The sequence below is a fragment of the Amphiprion ocellaris genome, chromosome 3 (genome assembly GCF_022539595.1).
Source record: "Amphiprion ocellaris isolate individual 3 ecotype Okinawa chromosome 3, ASM2253959v1, whole genome shotgun sequence".
Lineage (NCBI taxonomy): Eukaryota > Metazoa > Chordata > Actinopteri > Pomacentridae > Amphiprion > Amphiprion ocellaris.
This window is the reverse complement of record NC_072768.1, coordinates 15061248-15086744: the sequence shown is the minus strand read 5'-3', so window position 1 is coordinate 15086744 and position 25497 is coordinate 15061248. Positions and strand designations below refer to the sequence as shown.

Genomic DNA, 25497 nt, shown 5'->3' with positions numbered 1-25497 from the left:
TAGAGGAACATGTCCCGACTCGATCATCACCAGGTCTGCACAAAGAAATTTCTGTGAATTTAAATGGCCTCCCACATATTCTAGTTTTCCCATCCTGTCCCAGCACTCTCCTCTTACACACACACACACACACACACACACACACACACACACACACACACACACTGGGCAAAGGGTGAAAAGGGGCATTGTGTGGCCCAGGAAATATGTGTGCACTTAGAGGTTGTTTATAGACAAAAAAAAAAGCTCCCGTGTGTCCCCCTCCGTGTGTGTGTATGCATTCTCCCCATACTTTCCACGTAATACACTAAGTCCTGGTTTATTTCTCAGTACATGTTGGTAAACAGTAATTTAGAACAACCTACAACGGATCACTTAAAAACTGGGCAAGCTATGTGTTAAGCAACAGCGTAAATAAACCCAGCTGATCATATTATGGTATAATCTGCATGTAATGGCTCTAACTGTTTTTATGTTGTGTGGTCTTACAATCAAAGGATTTTTATTGTGATATGAAAGGCGGATGATGATGAACATGATCAGAAAAACACAATCCAAACTGTCTTATATAATGGTTAGTAAAACCAACAGAGATAATAGGAAGCCTCTGCTTAAAGTTTGCCAGCATTTTACATCAGCTGAGAAATATTTGGAGCATAATACAGCAGTAACCACATTTTTAAAAAAAAAAAAACAGAAGAGTGGGATCAGTAATATTTCTATGGTGCTACAGGGACCTATGAGCTAGTTTGCAATTTATTCCAATGAACTGGACACATGCAGCCGTGTGTAACAGAGGTAATGATGTGATTTCATAATGGCGAGGAGGAAACGCTTTGTCCCTTTTGGATGATTAAGTAATTACAGGTAAAACAACAACAAAGCTCGTCATGCTGATTTCACATTTACATTAGATGCTCGGTTATTAAAGGTAAACACACCTGTCTCCTGTTGTACCGTCTCCCTGCTCGGGCAGTAAAGGGTTAAATGTCTGCCGTCACACGGTGGGGGTGTGAACATTTTCCCAGACACACACACACATACACAGATAGACACGGACAAACACACATTGAGTTTCTCACCAGACTCTTCAGCCACACAGGCAGCAGCAGAGAAGACGAACCGAGTCCTCAGACAACTGGGAGCAACTCTAAGTAAGTTTTTAATCAAGTTTACACGTATCTAGCGAGTGGAAATGTAAGATGTACCGTTGGCAGGGAATGAAAACTTGCCTTTGTAAGTTAGTCGTAGGCTACTTTGACTTAAAATAAACTTTGCCAGCTAGAAGAAGCATCTCTAGTGACAGAATTTATGCTAAAGTTGACGAAAATTAACTCCAGCGGTTAGCTAACTGCGTTAGCTAACATGAAGCTAACGTTCTTTATAAAAGTTAGTTTGTGAAAGGGTTAACAAAATGCGGTTGGGAGACAACTTTTCATTTCGTTTTTACATTTGTGGCAGATAATTGAAATGCTGTGCTCAATCTGCTCATTGTCATTGATAACTTTTCAGAGTTATTAGTCATACAAACAATAATTTAGATTTTAAATTCTGTGTAACGTTACAGCAGCAACCTTTCTGCCAAGCTAACCTCTTTACTTTATTTGTGCTATCTGCTAGTGGCTTTAACAAGTGTTGTGGCACTTATATTTTCACCTTTTTTTTTATATGGGGTTGTTTCTGTGCTGTGATTTTTAAAGAATTAATGCTAAAGTAGCTCCAAGAGTAGCTTAGTAGTTACAATTATAGTGAAATGTAATGATTTCATCTAATATAAGCCTCCTCAGAGAATGTACAGTGTGAAATCAACTTTTAAACTAAACAAGTAACTGAAAAATGTGTGCAGTACACTTCAGCAAATAAAACTAAGAGTTGATTCTTCTATTTTAAATGAGGGTACAGTGAGACACAAGCTTGAGAGGTGACCCAATGTTGCAATAGCGAGCAGTGGTGTAGTACTAAAATCTGAGGCCCATACAGTCTCATGGGCCACCTTCCCCCCTTTTAATGCATGCTCTGTCACCGCTGTACAAATATCTGAATGAACTAAAGCAAACACATCTATCCGTAGTGGTTATTAGGATTATTAGTGTTGAGGAACAAGTGTTGAGGAAGTGCACAATCTAAAATCTCAATACGTTCCGGCCACTTTTCTGTTTCTCATGTAATTACTGTGTGAAGCTTCACCGCAGAGTCGTTTCCTTCCCAATTTTTTTGTTTTAAGTCTTTAGTATACCCTGAGAGGCTTTTTAACTGTCTGAGAATCTGTTCAGTCCAGGTTCTCTGCATTTCAAGCCAAAGTAGGTTGGCTCCAAACTTAAAATATTGGTTCACAGCAAGTACCCGATGCCTGTTGGGCCTGAATGGGAATTATGACAACATCGCTGTCATGAGTGGGTGTGTGTGACAACAAGCAAACAAAATGGAGAACAAATGTGTTGCCTGGTCATCCGAACAAAGTCGATACGGTCATGAGCTGAATTTTGGGAGAAACTCAGAGTCTTCTCAAAAGTGTTTCCTCTACATTCATTCAGCAGTGGCGGGCCGCCATTCCTAAATCCTAGCCGCCGCTGCTTCCAATTTCTTTTTTTTTTCCGTTATTGTGTCACGGCTCCCCGGAGAGCCTGCCGCCACTGCTGAAAAAAATCCTAGCGGAAACACTGATTATGTTTTTCCAGAGAGGAACTTGTACTCAAAGGAGAATCAAACTGATTCTCTGTTGGTGTAAAAGCGCTAACTGATGTAACATAATAAAACTAAATGCTAAAAGCATGACCCAATATTTCAAACAGGTGGCATGAATAGTAAAACTGAAATCTTAGGACTAGACCCTGCTTCCACTCTCAGACTGATTGAGTGATATTAACACAGGAGTCCTGTTAAATCTTAACTTGGCCTAACTTTCCTGATGCTGCTAAAGATTTGATTTTAGCAGTAAAACTGACCATTCCACTAGAACAAGCCACTCATGTCTCAATGTGTTACTTGAGAAACATCTAGACTATACAGACTATTTGATATTATTGTTGCAAATGGCTGCTTGAAAATACTCAAAGAGCAAGCTCACCGTGTAAGTACGATGAGAAAGTAGTGATAATGAACCTGCAGCTGGTTCACTCTTTGTGGCTGTTTGTGAAACTGAATGCAGTGCTGCTTCATTTATCAGGAAGCAAAGTGTTCTAATATTTGGTCGCAAAACATGTTACATAATATGAAACTTTTTTGAAACACCGCCTTCACTAAAATTTGGTCTTGACTGCTTTCCATGTAATAGTTTTCCCTTGCATCAGTGCATCACTGTATTTGCAGAACAATTTTTGAGTGGGCTAAACCATTTGTACTTTTTAGAGGGGTGAGGCAGCTCAGAAGCTCAGATGAAAACAGTGTTTTAATTCCAGGTTTTGGGTGGTCCTCTCCACATTAGGCGCTTGGTTACTCCACTGTGGAGCTCGCTTCAACAACCCTGATTATAAGCTGTACTGAGGCAAAGTGACAGGAAGCAACGAGTCAGCCGCACAAATTCTAGGTAACATTCGGTTACCACAGGGTCCTCCTGCATTAGCTGCAAGCTTTTAAGCAATTCTGTGGTTTACAAGCAGAAATTAGTATCCGAGAAGCAAGCAAAATGTATTTTACTCTCAGTTGCTGTCAGCTGTCATACCCTGTACTCTGTATTTGAGTTTATTTGGTTTTGGTTTAAGAAATTATTAATAGATTCAGTTATTCTGCTCAACTACACTGCTATAGATCAGCGCAGTTGAGCTCCTTGATTCTGTGTTAGATGCTGTAAGACTTCAATGAATGAAGCCACATATTTCCAGTTTATTTTCAGTTACTGATAACCCACCTAAGTGATTAATAGAGTGGTGTTTGCTTTTTTCTGTGGTTTAAGTCAGAAAGATTTCAGCTGCTGTTGAAAGCTGATTATATCCCATCAAAGTGTTTTCTTTTTTCTGTTATTATAGATATCACAAAACAAACAGTTTGGTTCTTGGTTTCGGCTGGTCAGACTAAGAACACAATATAAAGGCTTTTTACATTTTGCAACTTGTTATAAGTATCATTATTTTTTGTGTCGACTTACTTTTTTTAAAAAAAGATGATCTGATAGTAGTACAAATCTCTGTTTGTTCTTGTTGCCATAGGTGCTTCATCATTTCCACTAAATGATGAGAAATTACCTGGCACCCAACCAGTGGGGGAGTTTGTCAAACAGTTTAAGCTGATAAATGGGAAATCCCCTCCATCTCACAAAATTCATTGAGGCTTATCAACCGATGTTCCAGCTGAACCAGCTTGTCTAGACTGCAGATATCCCATGACCCACATGAATCCAACATTTATAGACGTAAACAGTCATTTTGTATTGAAAGTTATCAGCAGCCCTCATCCTCTCATTTTCACCCTACATTGTTACTCGCGTAGCTGAGTTTACATCAAGCTGTTTCTAGAAATATTTGTAGAATGACGTTGTTTCCTCTTAAACAAAAATGCTCACCTATTCAGTTTTGTCACCATAGACCAACAAGCTACATCCTGTGCGTGCAGAAGGATAGATGACATTGTTGCAGATGTTAAAGCAGGATTCTGGCATGGCATTAAGGTCTTTAATAGTATCAGGATGGTGTGGGCATGTCCATTCCAGTGCAGTGACCTCACAGATGTGTAAGTGGGTCATAAATGAACGCGTAAGCAGGAGGTGGTGGAGGGAGGTTGGCACATTGCCTCACTTTTTGTGCTGAATAGGGTTATAGTTGATCCAAGCTGGGTCCATTACAGATGCAGTTACTGCCATCTGCCACTCATGCTGTCTTCATAATCACCTCTATACTGCGCCCTTCTGAACTGGTTCTTTCTACATTAAGCAAACACTGATTTCAGGTCAACACTTTTATTCTTTTACTGCACCTCAAACACCGTGTGCCAGACCGCAGTGATGGAAATGTGGGCTGCGAAGGGAGAAAATGTCTGTGTGAGGTCACAGAGTTTGGAAAGTTCAGGTGACTCACTGGAAGTTTTTTTCAGAGTGATTTCTGTTCTGCACATGATTTCTGTTCTGCAGCAGCCCGAGTCTCATCTCTTTTTCTTCAGCTGTCCCATTTCAGATAAACATTGTCATCTATAATCATCTTTTAATTTCAGCAAAAGTAATACGTATTCTAGTTGTTACACAAGGTTATAATGGCACTGCTGGCATTGCTGTTTGGCTCTGCTTCGAGTTTCCATTGCCTTCTCCAGTCTTTATTTTCACTTTGGAACAGATTTGTCATTTGCTTTCAGGGAGTCCAGTGTGATTGAGTTTGCCTGTTTAAGTTCAGAAAAAATAATACTATAACATTATCTTACACTTTATCTGCATAGTGTTTGAGTTCCTACAAAAGTACTGCAAAAAGAGTGTAGCTTCACTACGGCCATAATAAATTGGGCTAGGCCTGTTAGCCTATTCAGTTTGTTGTTTGGATAATATAATAAGTTGCACTGAGGCATTGTTAACGACTGTTTTCAGATGGATGAGTCGCAGGCAGCAAACAATGGTTGTCATAGCTGAGCCTTTTTTTTTAATCCGCGCTGCTACTCAACATTGAAGCATAAAGGACAACAATCTCCTTTAAGGATTATCTACTTTGCAGGGGTATCTGCTGTGGGGTTTGGGCTTTGCGCTGTGTTCTGTGTTCTGTTTTGTAAACATGAAACTGTGTTGGTATTTAGGTTATGAGATACATTTAATAGGTTAGTAATAATGATATTAAAGTCAGTCTACTCTACAGATAGTGTGTTCCATATAAAGCTTAAATCCAGCAAAGAATGCTGGACCAGAAGCGTATACAGTATTTCTTTGTTTGTGTTTGCATTTGATTAGTCTAAATAATTGGACCCTTGTGACGGTTCCCAGAAGTTCTAATTATATTACTTGGCGAAACCTAACTTTCAGGCTTTTTGCATCCCACTTACCCATGAATCTGAACTTTGTGATCACAAACAGACAAATGACAATTTATATTACCAGTATTATAGGGAAGATTTCTCTATGTTGTTTTAGCCATGTGTTGCAAGTGTACATTTTACTGCAATAAAGCATGACCAATTTTTTTAAGCCTATTTTTGGGAATTTTTGCTGCACAGCACAGTGGAGATAGACAGGAAACGGGGGAGTGAGCGAGTCAGGGGAAAAGTCCTGCTGGCCGAGAGTCGAACTGGAAACTCTGCAGCAAAGCGGCCTCACATTTGTTCATTGGGTTGCCTCAGCAATACAGCGTTTTAGACAGGTGTTGTTCTTTTTGAGTATTGACAGATTTAAATTGGATTGCAGTTCATTTCCTGTTGTCATCTTGGACATAACTAAAAGGCAATGGCAACTATGATATTGCTTCACCTTTCATTTGCATGTGTACACAGACACACCAAAGAGGAAGATAAATGTGTGACAGTTAGATGTGACTGAGAGATTTAAGCAAGTAAATACTTTATGTGCATGTTATTTAAATGTATTTTAGAGGTAGCACTGAAGTATTTTTACAACATGTTATTATTCAATAACATTTTATCCATGGTGAAGCATTGAAGTTTTTAGTGTCACCTGCTTGTCTTTCGTCTTATCTCTAACAAAAAGTTAGAGTTTCTTACAGTTACAAAAAGAATTAGTTGGACAATGATTTATAAAAAAAAAACATTGCAAAATATGGGGCATTTTAAAAGAGTTGTAAATAACTGTGTCCTTTATATTAAGATTTGTGACACAGCAAACATCAAGTGGTGGTTATTAACTTCCATAAGTAGTATAGACTACTTAATTTTAAAAATATAGCTGATTGCACAGCATTCTAGATTCAGCTACCGGAAAGAGTCAACAGTTTTTATGTAAAAGAGACGAGGAGAAGAGAGCAGCTTGTCATCTGATACATGGGGAGTTGTCTTCATAGGATATTTTCAGGCTGCTCAAATAACCACAATGGCTGGTTATATTTTCAGTGCTCCCAGTGTAGAAAAAGGTCTGGTCGTGGTAAATATTTTCTTTGGACTTGTGAAGGTCAGACTAAATCATGTTGCCGAGAGAGTTTCATAAAGTCTGCTGTATGTGTGGTGCTGACTTGGTCTACAGGTGTTTTCTCAAAGGAAAATGTTACTCACAGAAAAGTTCCGTCACATGTGTAGGAAACACAAAAATACAATGAGCGTGAGGTGAATTGATTGTAAAGCAGCACAGACGTCACTGTAACATGTTCAAACTTAAAATATCAGACAGTTACAGTGTCGCCTCAAGGGTCTGATTCACATTTAGTCGTAGGACATGAGCCAAACCAATTGAACGTGATTTTATACTAGCTACTTTTGAAATAGTTTAGAAAATTGACTGTAAAACAATGTTTGTAACCGAGCTTGTTGTTGCTAGTAAATGCAGTGTAGATAGGCCTAGTTTCCTTCTTCCTGTGCTCACAATAGCATACCTAACCGCATGGGCTGTCATGGTCTCCATGCAGTCATCATGGCTTCACCACTCACGACTTTGTGGTGGTCTCCCCTCCAGTCTTTCAAACCAGGGCGGTTTCCCTTGTTGGTGAAAAATACAACTGTATTTGTGAACACGCTGGCTTGCAAATGATGTTATAAAACCTAATATTCTAAACAAGTGGACGATTGTTGTCTCATAAAAGTGGGGATTAGAGGAGGCTGTTTTGTTTAAGAGTGGAGAAATTTGACTGTTGAAAATGAATGGTGCTGTGGGTTTTTGCTTTGAAGATTAAAGCTGTTTAATCAGGAATCCAACTGTCCAGATTTTCCTGTGTCCTTGTTCTACGGCTCTCTCGCTATTAAGGCAGGGCTATCTCAAGGCTAACTGTCTGTGTTTTTTAAAATTTTTTTTATTGTGTCTTTTATCCCTCTTGAGTTTGTTTATGTCTGTCTTTTTATCTCATGCCCACACCATACTGCGATATTGCCCTCTGAAGTTAATTTTGCTAATACACTCTCTTTTGCCTTCCAGAAGCACCACCATGGGGAAAGGATGCATCACAGTTACCAAGTACTTTCTATTCCTCTTCAACCTCCTCTTCTTTGTAAGTAATCACATTTCTTCATCACAGTTTGATTTCCGTGCTGCAATATTTTCAGACGCATGTCAAAATCATGTAATATGACTTCGACTTTGTCTGCAGCTCTGTTTATCTAAGACATAAAGATAGACATGCTGTGCTGCTTGAGCTGAATCAGACGCTCATGACACATTGAGAGCTGTCTCGCACCTTTTTTATTTGAATGAATATCTTTATTCAAACAGGCCAGATGTAAGTAGCGATACTTAGGGAAATGTTACTGTGGCTGTGCCTGGGGCAAGAGACTTTACAGTGCAGTCGGGTCTAAACAACAGCAGATGGTTTCCGTTTGTTTCCTCCTCTCTTACACTGGCCACAACATAAAGTACAGGCGTTGGTAAAACCATGGACTCCTAAAGCTGACCCTGTGAGGATGCCCAGACCTTTCCAATGAGTCTGCAGCCATAAACCTGATGCAGACCTTTTGATGTGAACACTCAAGTGGTGTCTAATAGGAAGCGTGTGTGCCTCTATCAGTGTTTGTCCATGTGGACAGATTAGACTATGGGAGGTGAGGGGAAGCCAGGAAGTGGTGGGCTAATGATGACTGCCCGGAGCTCACCAGTCTCTCTAAATGAACAGTTTTTAACCAAGCCTCTAATTACAGTTGTGGGATTGGGGAGGGGCAGTAGTGCAAGCGGGAAGCTGATGAAACAACAGAGCCTCTCATCTGAGGATTTTGTCCCCACTACAGTACCCCACAACCTCTAAACAATTGCCTGCTTAATTATATCGGCCCTGAACTTCATAACCTCATTGCAAGGGTATATGAGGTAAATCTGATAATTCTATGAGACTTACAGATGCCAGTGACAAGACTTTCCAGTTTAGAAGAGGATTCTTCTCACATGTAATTGCCTTGCCCCTGCCATCCTTTGCTCACTCTGTCATTTTTTTGAATGCCTTATTGACAGCTGGGTGCTAATTGTGAAAAAAAATGCCAGCAGTGTGATTCTCTCGTTCCTTTCCACATCCTCATTCCACATAAGTGTTATTGGAGAAAGAGACAAGCAGACAGAAAGACAGAGAGAAGAGTTTGGATCTGATGAGTCCCAGATGTGATGGAGCAAGGAAGCAGAAAAAGCCCCTCTGTTTAAGATATGCCAGAACAGATTGTGTGTTTTACTGTCTTGGAGATTTTGTTCCTGATTCTTTTCTGTTTTCCCTCTACAGATCTTTGGAGCATTGATCATGGGCTTTGGACTGTGGATTCTCTTTGATAACCAGAGCTTCATTGCTGTTCTACGTAAGTGTGGTAACACTTAGACACACCCACTGCCTTGCTGACACATCTAAGAGTGATAACGCTCACTTAAGAAAACATTCAGCACTTTTGACCTGAGTGCTTTGCGCGCAGTGGACATGAAAATGGAGATAGGAGAATGTGCCCAATCCTAAAACCACTGGCATTCTCTGTGCAGTTTATGTGGATTTTATCCCATAGGGCTCATTCTCAAGGAAGAACAAAGGGATGTTCACACTAAACCTGAAATGTGACTCACAGATGAAACTTGAGGACTTTCTCAGCCAAGCAAAAGCTGCCCTGTAGACATACAGACACACTGGCAGGCACATCTGTGGGGGGTAAGTTCGTCAGGAGATGTGACACCCTGCTGATTACCAAGGCAACTCGAGTTGTTTCATCTTATGTTGGAAAACAGCATTTCTATTTCCCCACAGTTTCCTCAGAGTTGTACTTTGAACTTTCTCGTTATGTTTCTTCAGATGGCAGAGGTGGATAGATATAATCTCCCATCCTCACAGATATTGTCACAGATCTATTTGTAGATGCCGCATAGTTCGAAAGACACCAAACCTCCAAAAAGCTTGTTGTCAGAGGCTAGCTTATCAGCTTTTTCCAAGACAACAATGTGTCTAACTTAGGTTATCTGCCATAAAGACACCGGAGAAAGCATAATGAAACCCAGGTCCTGCTTAGCCTGAAAAAAACAGGGAACAACGGATGGAAACTCTTAGTTGCCATAAATCTCTTTATAAATGCTCTCAGTGTATTCATCCCACATGGAGTATTACCAAGAGCAGCAGTTGAGTTTTTTCTCAGTTTATAAAGAAAAATTCTTTCAATTTATTATCTGGCAACTTAGAACATGTTGGAAGTCGAATATAGCGTTACCTTCAATGAGACTGAATCCTCTGTCTTATAGGAGATGTGCATATGATGTGGATTTCAAAGCTCTTTGTACCACTTTACCAAGCTAAAAGGACTGTGAGGTTTAGTACTTTTATCCAAAGTCAATTAAAATCATTCAATTTAAATTAATCACTATTTTAATAATTGATAACTGTTTAATTTTCCACACATTCTCTGATTCTTGTCTGTTAAATGTGGAAGTTTGTTGCTTTCCTGTATTGCAGATGATTGAAAAATAGAACTTCCACAATTAGTTGGCATAATCAAAACATTGACACTTTAAATAGCACACCGATGTCTGTTAATTTATTTTTTTTATTTACTTCAATTCATTGTGACTTAATTTTTTCTGTAGTATTAATACATAGTTGTTGTGTTATGACATCAGTCTTTTCTGGCCTCAGTCATTGGTCAGTTGCTGTCAGTTGACAATTGTGGTGTCAGCAGAGACTGAGTTGGTTCAGTGCAAAAATTTTGCTATACAATAACATACAGCTTGTCAAAACAAAATTAACTTGAATGACACAGTCATTTCACTTTTTTTAAATAAAATAAATTTTTTAGATTTTTAAACTGTATTTTCACTGATGAACTACTTTCTAACACAGTTGACAGCAAAATTGTAGTAAGCAGCAGCCCTATTGTAGACTGTATACCTTTAGGTTTTGGAAAGCAGATAATCTGAAAACATCATCTTGAGTTATGGGATATTACTTTCCACTTTTTTTTCTGCTAATTCACACAATATAAATGGATTAAACAAGAAAAGAATCTGAAGAATAAGTGAAAATAATTGTTTGTTGCTGGACCAATTTTTTTTGCTTTTTTGTTCTTTGATTTTGAGACAGTCCAATCTCTGAAGGTCAAGTAGAGCTGAAGAAATCTTTATTTAGGCAGGAGTTTTTCTGATACTTTGACTAATGGCTTCTCGAAATGTTATAGTTATGACGAGGACCATCTAGAACAGACCTTATGTCCTGTCTTCCTATTTCAGCTCTCGAGGTCACTAACATAGGAGGAAACACTCCAAGGTTGTTGTTGAGCTGAGTTTGCTTATCTCTTGTAAGGCCTCCACAAAATGAAGGCAGTGCAGTATCCATCATTTATGCCAGCCCTTGGCCTATTGTTATGATAATCCAGCTGTTCCTCCAAAGATAGCATGGTTCATTAATACCCTCAGGATATTCCTCCTTTGAGGGGCTTGGTTGACCTTCTCTCCTACATATATTTTTGTTTCTTGTACCTAGGAGGGGTCAAGCTCAGCTCCTCCCTGGACTTCTAACCTCACTGGAAATCTTTTACCACTGTGTAGAAGAACAAAAAGCTGCAGGCAGCTCTGTTTATTGATTCTATGCGCTCCCCTCCAAAGTTGTACCATTGCCTGACCATAAACAGGATCTCTGTGTTTTCAGTTTCCATTCTTTATGAGTTATATTAGGCAAGGCTTTTGCAGCTGTCCCAATGACTTAAGGCAGGAAAAATATGAAAATATTGTGGTTTCAGGTCCTCTTTATTTTTTAGTTAAAAGGACGTCTTCCCCTTACTGTATACACCACTATATCATTACTGTAATGTTTACAGTTTACTCCAGTGACACGGTGCCTCGAGTTTATCTTGCTAGTGCTTGCCAAAGCACAGCTGGCCTCATGCTTGAACAAAAGTCAGAGTTAGAGAGAAGGTATGTGAACCAGTGAGTGTGCCAAAGCCCTGTTTGGAAATGTGCTTAAGATTATTTCAGAAACTTTTATAAAGTCGCAACGACAGAAAAAGAGAACTTGGTACTAAAATGATTTTTCCTTGGACCATTTAAACTTAGAACAAACTCAAATTCAGCACAAAGTCGATCTACTTATGTTTACATTTTCACTCTGGACATAGTGTCAACCATGACTTTTCACCATCAGTATGCAAGCTGAATGTGTGGCTCTGGTCATGTTTACAGAGGGACCTGCAATACCCAAACAGTCCTCCCTCTTTTCTCAGCAGCCTTCTTGAAGGGCACCATAATTCTTTCCCCTTTACATGGAAAGTTCCATGGAAACCACTCAAGGAACTATTTTAGAATATCGAGCAGAGACCTACATGGAAACTTGCCATAGTACACTACAGAACAGCACAGTAACCAGGAAAACACATGCTGACTGCAGGAGAATTGTATGTTTTAGTTATACCACAGAGGAACACAGATGCTAGCTTTAAGGCAGGAAGCTTGTAGAGTACGATATCTGGTGCTCTGCAACTTTGATACACCTGCAGAGGATCTGAGAGGAAGCTCTTTTTTTATTTTTTTTGTTGTTATAAAAGACTTTGCTTTTAAGAATGTGTGTTGAAAATAACATGGAATGGATTAGGTGTTTTATTGTTAGCCGCTAGTGGATGAAAGATGAAACAGTTGATCTATAAATTGAATGTTTTGTCATAACTTGTCACAACAGATAAATATTTTGGAATTGCTTTAGTGTTGCATTACATTTCCTCCTGGGTACGTGCTGCACTGGGTTGCAAATAAAGCACACACAAACATCTACGTCAACCACAGTTCCCACTATTAATAATTCTAGATGCTGGCTTTTCATTTGCATGAAAAAAAACATTTTGATGGTCCACTGTAGCCACACTGTACTTAAATCAGTGTCGTGAAATAGACCAAAAATGTGATATAAATCATAAGCTAGCAGAAAACATGAGTACTGTAGTTTATGCAGTGTCAGGTCAAAAAAAAAACTTTCTGCCACTGTTGTTGCTAGGAGCTAGAGCCTCAGTAGTGTGACTATTAGCAGTTTGAGACTTCTATTTGAAGTGTTCCATGCATGTCCCCAAATCCTCCAGGTAATTAGCAATTAGTGTGTTAAAGAAACCTGCAGACATCTGTTGCCTTTGCAGATGCTGGTTGTATATGTTTGGAGGTGGTGGGGGGACTGAAATGACATGTTTCAACGTAGTGCTGGATATAGAACATATAGCATGCTGGTCTACCTCCCTTTAAATGCTGCCCTGTAACCACATAAACACGCTGCGTAAGTTTGAGGCAAGTACTTTTAGCTTTCAATTATTCTCAAACCACAGCGCATACGTTGCTGTGGCGATTCATGTAGAGTCAGCAATGTACATGCGTTCAGTCATGTTCTTTTACAAGTTTATTCTGAGTACATCCTCACTGTTCTAATTAATAGGCTACAACATGTATGTGCAAAACATGGTTTGCATATTTTTTTAGCAAATACATCATCTGGGCTTTTTCATCTTCCATAATAATGCAGGCTGTATCCTATGTTCATGAGTGCATATGATAAAATATTCTGGGTTGTTTAAAGTAATGAAGGGTTTTGTAAGCGCCAGCTGACGTTCTTCATGTACAGTCTGAAGTGCAGTTATAGAGTTGTAGTTGGAGAGACAGCTTGTTTTTACAATCTATGGGATAATTAATATTCATTGTGCATCTTCCAGAGAACATGCTTTATGTGAGCGTAAGGAATCTGCATCTAATATGTTATGGGAGTTATAAATAAATGCATCTAATCAGCTTTCTTGTGAGCAAGCCAGAAAGGAGGACTGCAATATATTCATACATATTAGAGCAGCAGTGGTGGAGCCGCAGTCTTTCAACATCTTCACCAAATGGTTGGGAGAGAGTTATCTGATAGCTCTGCCTGGTTTCCTTGGCCCAGGAATAAGTTGGAGCAGTTTCACAAAGCTCAGATTCTGGCTTCATCTGCAGACCGAGCTCTGACTCTCTGGAGCTCCTCCAGCCCAGATAACACACAGTCACATAATGGCTCCAGTTTATCTCCTCTCCAACCTTCCAATCTTCATTTTCAGTCCCTGCCTCCCTCCTCCTCCTGAATCTCTCCCTCTGTACATACCAAAAAGAGAAATGAATTAATCTCACCACACGTTGACTTGTCCTGGTCCAACTCTCTCTAGTGGCCTGCTGTATTAACATAATCTTTCGGGGAGAAAAGTATTTGCATGATCTCAGTTTAACATAGAAAAAAATTCCGGTCAGCTGTCACCATCTGTAACAAAATGGTTTTGCATCTCAATGAGGCCAAACTGAGTTCATTTGTTAGTGGACGCATACAGTTCAGTTCAACTAAAAAACTGAATTTAACTACAGATGTTGATATTTCAGTGTTGCAGCAAATGCATAGGTTTCAGCATCCTTATAGGTTCTGTGTATTTTGAACTCCTTCTGTGCTTTTCTGTCTTCTCCAGAGGAATCGTCACACACTGTGAAAGTGGCTTCATACATCCTTATCGGAGTAGGTTCCCTGTCAATGGCCATGGGTTTCTTTGGCTGCATTGGAGCCATCTACGAAATCCGTTGTCTCCTGGGTCTGGTGAGGAATTACACTGACTTTGAGCTCTAATGCTACAGCTTGGTTTTATTCACTAAGAGGCAGACATGGGGTTAACACTGTTCACCAGAATTTGTGAAACTAATGGAAGATCTACCATCTGATCATGATCCAGTCATGATGTTTAAGGTGCTGATCATGAGTAATGTCCCCTGTGAGACTTGATCCTTGTGGCTTTCTTCACTCCTTTTGTAATTTCTGCACAATTAGTGTCATAATAAAAACATAAAATTCCCAAAAATATTTATTCTACTCAGAGGGCATGCCTACCATACTTTTACATTTTTTATGCTGCCATTTAAGACAAATTCATTTGATTTATATTTATTGTATATGCATTGCACCAAAAAAACCCAAAAAACAGCTATAAGTCGTCTCCAGGGATTTGACAGAATCCAGTCAAGATCTGACAAGATCTTAACAGTGTTAAAGAGAGAAACCCAACAATTCCCCCCTTGAGGAAGCGTTTGTTGACACTGGGGAGGAAAAACTCCCTTTCAATGCACAAAAGCTGCACTTGTTTTTTGCATGAAACATTCACCTAAATGCACCTGCTTGAGCTCTCAGGCGTGGCTAAGAACACATGATAGATTCCTGCTGACAGTAAAGCCCTTCAGCATTTCCGCTAATGTGTGGGGCAGGGGGCTCGCAGCATGTGCGGATTTACTGAGGGGAGGGAGGTGATGGGGATAAAGCCAGGGAAGTGTAGGGGGTACAACAAGAGTGGGGATGGGTGCATGACCTCTACAGTGTTAAACCTGCTAGGGGTTAACCGAAGAACTGCCATGACCTACTTCTCTCAGTGACAGTGACCAGCTGGCAGTAGACCCCCCACCTTCTCACACACATGCACACTCAGGGAAGACATACATAAGGCTGTGGAGGCAATAACAATGTCACTGTGGGGTAGTAGAAACAAGTTGTGAATATTTGTTTTGGCTGCCCCAAATCAGCCATGCTCCACTATGTTCACTAGTTAGCTGCTAGTCCCACAAATCCTGAGCATTTCGTACTGCTGTAATTGCAAAATATCTGACTCTGTGTCATTTAAACCAATCACAAACATATTGAGTGGAACTCAACAATAAATGCAGCAACAGTGTTTCTGCAAAATAATCATGGGATAATTGTTTTGGTGAAACATTTGCATGCAGAGAGATGAGCTCTGTGATTAAAATGATTAATTCACTGAAACAAACTAGCATGGCTGCCTTAGTGCACAATCCAAAACTTAGAATTATCAGTGTGGTTGGTTGCTAGCCTGTTTCTGTGGTGTCGTTTTCCTGTAGTGAAGGGGATTTTGAAAATTGTGACACAGAGATAGCAGAGTGGGAGGAGATTTAGACTCGCAATCTACAGCTAGTGAATCATCCTAGTGAGTTGTTAGCTGTGTCTTTTGGCTGTAGAGTAAGTCGTGTAAGTGTGTTGAGAGTGAACCAAAACAGTCAAGTTCGTGGCCAAACAGCCATTAAGCTCTGCAACGCCAAGAGGAGCAACACGTTCCTGTAATAATTCTCCTTAGGTCACTTCATACATTGCTAATGTTAAAAAAAAAGCAACAGATTATAGCTGATTTATGGTTTTTTTCCATTAAATTTCATATTAGTATTAGCAGTTTATCAGAGTTTTCACAGCACGAATTGTAAAATATGACTTTGTATTGTAACATTTCCCTTTATTCCCCACAGTACTTCACCTGCCTCCTGCTCATCCTCATTGCTCAGGTCACTGCTGGAGTTCTTATCTACTTCCAAAGAGATCGGGTAAGACACTAGCTATCTTGTACTTTGTCAGTCTCCTTTCCCTCATTTCTTAATTTCACATCTTTATAATTTGTACTCCTTTCTCTACGGTGAACTTTCCACTTTTTATTCTATTTTTGAATTTGACCTTCTTTCACCCTATAACTCCTGGTTGACTCTCTTTCTGCCTCCCACCACTCTTCCTACAGTTTGTACAGTTTAGGCATCCTGGGTACGTGTGCTTTGCCATTCACAGCTGTGACTGGTTGCACGTAGCTCCCTGATAAACCTGTGAGGGATGGCAGCCTCCCCTTTTGTTTTTGTTTTTTGTTTTGTTTTACTCTTGGTTTGTTTTTCCTTTTCTTCCTCTTTTCTTTTATGTTCAATGGTTGCCCTGTTGTGGCATGTTTTGTAAAGTTAAAAACCTTAAATAAAGTATTTTTAAAAAAAAAAAAAAAAAAACCTGAGGGAACCCCCTGCATCCTGTGACGAAATACAGCTTCATTGTTTAACGAATGGAAAGTGGCAGGATGTCAGTTTGTTACCAGGGCGACTTTGATGCTGGTAGAAAGTGAGATGAAGCAGGTGGACCGAAGACGATCTGTGACAGCTATACAGGAAGCAACATGCACACTCTTGCACTGAATGTTTCCATTCTCATTGTCATTGGTTTGGGGTTTTTTGTGTGTTAGGGAGAGAGTGGGCACACAAATTCTCTCTTAATGACTAAACTGAAGCTGCTGTCATATTTAATTGGCCTGTCTAACATTACCTTATCTAAGACAGTAATTACTCCAGGGACAGAAACCCTGTTCTACTCATGTGTCTGATGACACACTGCCCCCTACAGATGGAAATCACCATTTTCAGCCTATTTAAGAAAATAACTAACAAAACTGTAATATTTTTTGAGGCCTTTGATAGATCAATAGATAAGCCCAGGGAAAGCGTAGCTAACCAATATTCAAGCTAGAAAACAAGCCAGACAGGTTACAGGAAACTACATATCATGGCAATACAGTGAAAACTATGTGTCTCAAAAATGGATGTTTTTGCATATTCCAGGTAAACTGAAGGCAAAAGTGTTACCTTGTGGGCTAAGAAAACTAAATTAACCAGGGAAATAACAACAAACAAACAGAAAGCTTAGCAATTTCATATCTTCATTAAGAAAAAAATCTGTCACAATTGAAAATGACAGTGTTCTCTGAACTCATGAGGGGAATCGGATTTCATGAAAAATCTTTTTTTTGTAGCCTTCACATGACAGACGGTACAAACTGTGTACTGACTCTGCAATACAAACACAAGAGAACAGTGCGGTTTAAGACCTCTGAATAAGCTTGAAGGTAAATGACAAGCATTGCGTTTAAGAACGAGAACGAAGTGCAAAAGACTGAAAGAAACCCTTAGAGGAGGGGTGTCAAACTCATTTTAGTTCAAGGCCACACACATCCCCATTTGATTTCAAGTGAGCAGTAAAATCACAGCATCCTAACCTATCAATAACGACAACTCCTAATTTTTCCCTTTTTTTTTAGTACAAAGCAGTACATTCTGAAAATGTTTACATCTAAGGAACTATCTTTTTACAAAACATTATGAGCAACCGGAAATTTCTTAAGAAAGATATGTTCAATTTCAACAATATTATGCCTCAGTTTATCATTTACACATTACAACTTACAGATCACAGTGTATCTACAAGGCAACAAAACATTTGGTCACAGGCATCTGGAACTGAACAATAGAGTATTTTCCTTTATGATCAAAACAGCTTGTCAAGATCTAGAAATTATTTAAAATTTACAGTTTTACAAATTTACAATTTGCAATTGATGTCTTCGCCGTAATTTTTACGCTTTGTAAAGTTGGCCCGCAGGCCGTATGTTTGACACCCCAGTCTTAGAAGAAATAAAAGCATTACACGTGAGTGCAGCAATATTCCAAAATACATCTAAATATCAAATGGATTTTTTTTTCATATCTGTGGATCATTTACTACATGAATGCAGGTGACAATTAAAGTATGTTTTTCCTTCTAAAACCTTTTATCAAATAAGAGGTCAAATCAATAAAGGACCCAGCCTTAGATAATTGAACAAGCTGTGTTTGTTTATCTCAGAGGGAGTGTTCTGTTTGAGCACACCAACGTTTCAGAACGGTTCCTGACTCTGAACATGGTCATTCCCTTCCAGGACATAAAGAGCCTTTCCCTTGATAAACCGCACCACTGTAGGACTCATGAGAGGTGGAGGCTGTTTCAGCTGTTAGCTCTTCGTCTTGTATGTGTGTGTGTTTGTGTCTGTCAGTGATAGCACGTGTGTCAGCTTGCGACACACTCCCTGTGTTTAAGGCTCACCACAGGGCAGGGTGGTACCCTTTCCCAGAATAGGGTGAGGCTCTCACTCATCTCCTGCAGAGCTCAGAAGCTACATCCCTGCCACCACTCTGTGGTCTTACACACATAAACACAGTCATTCTCTTGCTAAGCTGTTTCTGTGCAGTGTTTCAGCCTTACAAGGGACTTCACAGAGCATTACCGACTGTGGCCTGAGAAACATAAAGTTCAGATGTTGATATAAAATCTTGGGAAAAGGCTTAGTGTCGCTGTTTGTTTTCCTGTCTTCAACACAGTTTCTCTGCCCTGCATCAAAGATTGATGTCCAAGCCCTTTGAAGGCTCTAATGCCCTACGTTTGAAAATGAACACACATGTATTTATGCACAGCTGTGATATTTTTTATTTCCATTTCTCCTTTCCAGTTGAAACATGAGATGTCCAATATCATAAAGGGCATGATCATCAACTATACTGGCCAGAACAGGACCACAGAGCACACCTGGGACTACATTCAGAAGACAGTGAGTTAATGTTTCAGTGTGTTTATATGACTTATCCATGACTCAGAAAAGAACACCTGGCTTTATTGAGTTAAAGTTATGTGTAATTATGAAAATATGCTAAGCACTTTGCTTGATGTTACAGCGCAATAGGTGTCAGTTGTAGCTGATATGGTCACACCTAGGATCACCTTTTAGAAATGCAGTTGTTGAGTTGCTGGTTTGTCTATTTACAGTGCAGCAGATAAATAAATTCCATTCCTTTAAATAGATAATTTCACAATAATTATCTTCTCTGTCATGCAAACAGCAGCCCATCTGAGTTCATGCTGAGCACACCCTAAGTAGTTTTTTTCACAAAGCAGCAGAGCACAGGAAAGTTTTGTTCTGTGCTGAGAAGTTGGAAGTGTGCGTCTCATTGTGCTGCTCCTCCTTGTTACAAAATCCTTTGCAACAATTAAAACAAAAGATCCACTGGCTGAAAATGAAAATGACTTGCTTTGTAGACACAGTTTTTATGAACTGCTGCTTTCAGCCCTAAACTTGCTTGGGAATAAGCTTGTGACTGCTCTAAAATGAAAGCAAGCCCATGTTTCACCAGTGGAATGCATTTAATGTGAAGCAGCAGCTGAAAGAAATGTTAAGCTTGCATCAGTTTTAAATTAAGTTTTTAACAGCTCTGCTCTAAAAGAGTGAACGTAAATTGTGAGGCTAAAATCTATTAGATAAAATCAGAAACAGTAATACTAGATTGCAAGTTGCATCACTTAAATCCCTCATGTGTGTGATGCAATTTGAATTCATGTGCAGGGATGAAAATATCTCATTACACAGTGTTTAAAATAAAAACAAAAAAAATCTACTGTAGTAACGGTGACATTTTGCACTGCTGGATCCATTAATGCCTCTTCACTTTGAAAAACAACCCATGCTCTGTTCACAAACAGAGTTGTTATCTGAAGTGACCTTTATAGTAACTTGAGTGTGTTTGTTTTTAGAATGGGTGGCCCCAGTGTGAACTCAACTTTTAAGTCACTTCACCCAAATTACAAGAAAACTTTTTGTTATTTATCCTGAATGGTGTCTAGTCATTGAGACAATGCTCACTTTGTGCATTTGAGTTTTCCCTTGATGTTTTTTGCCACTACCCAAATGAAGGATAATTAAATTTAGTTTGGTGAACTCTAAGGGTTGGGAAGTGTCACTTGTGTTTGTCACTTACTGTAAATGATCCACAGACATCAGAGGGGGCAGTTTTCACAGGACCTACTGTCTACTGAAGAAATACTCCCTATGAAAACCATTGACTGCAATGTCTGGGGATTATTCTGAGCAACTGAGACATTGTTTATGGAAAACATGTTGCTGTTAAATTCTTCAAATTTTAATGCCTTCTGGTGCACACACACAATTCTGCTCACTTCCATTGTTTTCTGGGAGCAGCAAGTTTCATAAATGGAATCTGAATCTCAGCTCATAAAACTGAAACTGATCAGACACCATTAGGGGAAAGTGAAAGAATATTATGTGTGTTTTGTATTTTGGAAGAATTGACTCATTAAACTAATCAGCCCATAGCCCATTTTTTTCCCTATCTGCTTCCACCTTTTCTCTCTCCCTCTTTCCTGCCAAGCCTCTTTCCTTCTGGTCTTTCTGGAAACAGCAGCCAAGAAGAGATTGGTCTCAAACACCGCAATGCTCATTCACTGAGCCAATAGATTTGCTAGTTTTGTCTTTATCTTATGTTCCCGTTTATTTCTCTCTCTCCTCTCTTTGATGTGTCCTTTTTTTTGTACTATTTCACTCTGTCCTCTGTGCTTTTTCTTTGTCTCTCGATCTTTTGACTCACATCATCGCTCTTTTTCATATCACCAGATGAAATGCTGCGGATGGACTAGTCCAGGCAACTGGTCTGAGAACCTTTTGATCAAGAACAGCACCCAGAAGCTCTACTCGTGCTCCTGTCGCAACGATTCCCTGCCTGGCACCGAAGTGAGGAGCGTGGGCCTGTGTGAGCAGCTGTCCTCAGATCCACCTGTCTATGAAACGGTACAAAACACTGCGTAAAAGTGCTGCTTCTGCAGTAGATATGTACAGGCTTATTACTGTTGTGATCATGCATTCACAATCAGACAGTCTGCAGTCCGCCTTGTTGTTCAGATCAAACTATTTATCTTTTCTGAGAAGAGACATCAATGCAGGTTTTGCTAGTATTTTAACTGTATTTGACAAGCATCTATGATTCATCGCTACACAGACTAGTTGTCGCTTTATCACTTCAATGTTTAGCTTTCAGTCCCAGTGTTTTTTAAGTGACACCACACAGGCAGGTGCAAACTACACAAGCTTCCCTAAAAACATGATTGTGAACTTTTGGCAGAAGTATCTAAACTACTAGGAATGTGTTACTTTTGCCATGCATTTCTATTTTTCTTTATCTTCTTCGTAATGGACCATGTGTAAATTAGCTTATTAGCGTTCACATGACAGAGACGGTACAAACTATGTTTACTGACTCTACAATACGAACACAAGAGAACAGTGTGGATTAAGACCTCTGAATAAGCTCAAAGGTAAATGGCAAGTCATATACTTAAAAACAAGACAATTCAATTCAATTCAATTCAATTTTATTTATATAGACAAGTGCAAGATACAGTGAAACAAACCCTTAGAAGGAATGAAAGCATTACACGAGTGCAGCAGCATTCCAAAATACATCTAAATATCAACTAAATGAGCTTCCCCACAACATTATTTGCGAAATTTTAGCAGATGTATCTAAAATTCTAGAAATGTGTTATTTTTGCCATGTATTTCTATTTTTCTTTATCTTCTTCATAATGGATCATGTATAAATTACATGCAGAAAGATGCTCAACAGTAAATACTTTTCATAGTTTTCTTTGTTCTTGTCATTGATATTCTTATTAAAAGAAATAATTAGAAATACAAAATAAATCAAGCGCTTTATAGCTGTTGAATTGGTCATTTCTGACCACAAAAAATGGGGAAAAAATAAACTCCTGAAGCCGTGATGTGGTCCACACACTGCACACAGAAATGCACTTAATGTATTATAGTGTTTTGTTGTCTTTTCCATTTAACTGGCAAGTTAACGAGTTAAGTCTTTTAATGACAGTTTTTGCTGTATATGAAAATGAGTGCTAAAATATTTTTGAGAAGTCTTGTGTCTGTGTCTCATACTTTAAATTTCAAATTGTAGTTGTAGACTAACTATTTAGATCTTTTACTAGTACAAAATATACAAATATCACAGTATAATACTGTATTGAAACTTACGTAAATAGCCCCAGAGTATTTATTATATACATTCCACTGGAATATTATTACAGTTTCATTAACATTTACATGTAACAACCATTTATGTTATGTTATGTTATGTTGCTCTTTATTTCCCTTTTTATACTTCTGAATAGTTTAATGGCTCAATAATTCAGATTTTGAAGTAAATAAAGGTAGGAATCTTAGAAAACTGAGCTACAGTAAAGTACAAGTACCTCAGAGTGGTAATTAAGTTCAGTAACTAAGTAAGTTCACTTTCAGCTATGTTCCACCAGTGTCTACTGGAAGTTTCACCTGACACAGTCTGTTCTGTCTTCTGTAATATGTTGTAATATGTTAAATGTTTTCCAGCCCCACTGAGGTTTACATATTTGTTAACATCTTATCCAGACCATGGTCGTTGTTATCTGGTGTCGCTGTAGCTGGGTGATGCTGCAGCATGGCCACATTGTTCTGACAGACTTCACAGCTTTTAATCATTATGTAACTCAGTTTGACGTGTGTTGTGTAACTTTGTCTGCCAGCTCGGTGTGGCACTGTGGTCAAGCGTAATCAGCGCAGTGAATACTGACGGCTGAGGTGAGCTGATTGTGCCGTGTGATTTGTCCAAACACCAGGAAAGCTCTACTGTTCTGTTGTTTGGTCTGCATGTTTCAGAAACTTTGCACTCTCTCTACCAGTTTCCTCAGCTCAGCTAAGTCCTGTTATTCTTTCCCTCACTGACTCGGTCCAAAGCCAACAGTTGTGTTTTCAAAAGGCTCTGCTCATGTCCGGCTGGGATCATGTACTCATTCATCTCTCTGCTTGTCAGCCTGCAGCCCCCCTCCTCTTTTCATGCCTTTCTTAACCTCATTCTCTCTGTTTCCCCGTCTGTTGTTCTCTCCTGTAGGGCTGCATAACCAGCGTGGAGAAATGGCTCCTGGATAACTGTGGAGTTATTCTGGGAATCTGTGTCGGTGTGGCAGTTGTGGAGGTACGGGATCCATTTTCTTCATGTTCAGATTATTTGAAAGGCTTCCCCTAAAACCACCAATATGTTTGCTCTTAAGTACATGTTCAGGGCAAGCAGCATCACCTGGTCTGAGTTGGAAGCGTAGCTTGTACACATAATCAGAAAATCATGCACCAATTCCACAAGATGCATTTCAGCACATTCAGAAAGCAAATTCAGATCTCCACCACAATTTCACAATCAGATATCACGTTCCAAGGATACTGATAACGCCATAATCTGCCCCCTAGTGAATATAGTCTTTAAAGGACCGATGTGTGAGATTTGGGAGAAACTATTAACAGAAATGGAATTTAGTAGTCATAAGTATGTTTTCGTAATTTTGCATCACTGTGTTTACAAGAATTGACAAACCAAACACTGGCTCTGGGAAAGCTTATAGGTTGTTTCTGTTTAAGCGATAGCCACTGTAGGAGCTTCTATGTCCTTGGAAAAAGAGGGGTTGGTAGCAATCTGCAGCCTTATTGTTGTTGCGATTCCATCCTACACACAGGTCCTTTAAACCTCAATATAACCATAAAGTGTGCAACAGCAATGGGGCTGCAGCTGTTGTCTCCATGTTGGAGCAAAAGCAAGTAAATCAGCACTTCAGTACTGTGCCCTGGTGCCATCTGTGCTGCGTTAGGGTTCGACCAGCGATCTGGCTGATTAGTGGATCCAGCAGTCAGCACTTGTCCAATTATTGGTAGTGTTTTTTTTTTTTTTTTTTTAAACAGATTCCTGATTAAAATAAATGAATTTGAATGTAGTGCTGTGGATCCCATTCAGCTGCCTCTCTGTCTGTAGTCACCACTGTGTGAGCCTGAGCAAGCAATATCTAAGTGGTTACTGAGCCAACCAATCCCTACTGAAGAATAAGTGTTTCTTTTACTCAACATATGTAAATATTAGTAAACAGGAAAGTTTTGTGTTGTATATATGTTCCAAGTATCAGTTATTAGTCTCCTTAACTACTAGTATACGGTTTTGGTATAGAACCTGCAAAAAAATGTTATTGGCGGATCCCTGTTACTTTTAAAGAATTTGGTCATTTCTTTTGTCTATTACCACTTCTGTTGTCCTGTTAAATAGTAATGTTAAGCCAATTAGAGGAGGGGAAACTGATGGCTAGATTGTGTACATATCTCCTTTAAAAATATGTTGTTTTTGCACTGTTATTATTATAAATTAGAAAAACATGGATTGTGTTATTGAGGGAGCTGTGGAGAAAACTGTCAGCAGACTTTAACCATCACCTGACTTCAGATTCATTTTTAAAAAAGAAGGTGCAAGTTTTTTGTTGAATACTTATCATGTTATGGCTTCAAAAGTTGGCCTTTTAGACCAAATTTTCCTGTTCGAGTGTGGTAAGATATTATTGTCTTTTTATTTTTGTAGCATTTAGGTTTGATTTTAAGACAAAAAATGTCAGAAAACACTCATCAAGTAAATAATTAAAGAAAAATCAGGTTAGCTGGTAAATTACGTTAATATTTAGTGGCAGGATATTCCAAGACACACTTCAGAAATTGTAATCTGTTGCAAATGTGTTTAATTTCTTCGCCTTCAACACCTGCATGTTTGAGTGGATGCTCCAGCGGTCAGTTTCGGCTCTGAAAACTAAGCTGACAACTCCATTTCTTCCAGCTCCTCGGGATGATCCTCTCCATGTGTCTGTGCAAGAGTGTCGTCCAGGAGGATTATACCAAAGTACCGAAGTACTGAGCTGAGGACAGAGCAGCTTCACATCACACACAGATGGATGGAGTCTCCCTCTCTCTCCTTGCCTCACATTCTTATGACCACACCAACACAAATTAAGACAGCTGTCGCCACCATTTGAGCTTCTCATGTCCTCGCAGCTGTGCAAATTTCTCACGCCCCACATATCCCAAACACACACACACACACACACACACACACACACACACACACACACACACACACACACACACACACACACACACACACACACACACACACACACACACACACACATACACACACACATGCAC

General features: G+C 39.3%; 1 protein-coding gene across 1 annotated transcript; it reads left to right on the top strand.

Annotated features, from left to right (window-relative positions):
• The first annotated feature begins 1017 nt into the window (after positions 1-1017).
• cd82b (CD82 molecule b) lies at positions 1018-25497 on the top strand. Its single transcript, XM_023277904.3, has 9 exons — positions 1018-1154; positions 7982-8054; positions 9264-9336; positions 14458-14582; positions 16289-16363; positions 19108-19206; positions 21061-21234; positions 23381-23464; positions 25130-25497. The coding sequence occupies exons 2-9, from the start codon at positions 7992-7994 to the stop codon at positions 25205-25207; spliced, it is 771 nt and encodes a 256-aa protein (XP_023133672.2). The 5' UTR covers positions 1018-1154; positions 7982-7991; the 3' UTR covers positions 25208-25497.

Coding starts and splice junctions, on each gene's coding strand:
- cd82b (XM_023277904.3), top strand. CDS start 7,992: ATGGGGAAAGGATGCATCACAGTTACCAAGTACTTTCTATTCCTCTTC. Junction 8,055..9,263: donor TCTTCAACCTCCTCTTCTTT/GTAAGTAATCAC, acceptor TTCCCTCTACAG/ATCTTTGGAGCATTGATCAT. Junction 16,364..19,107: donor TCTACTTCCAAAGAGATCGG/GTAAGACACTAG, acceptor TCTCCTTTCCAG/TTGAAACATGAGATGTCCAA.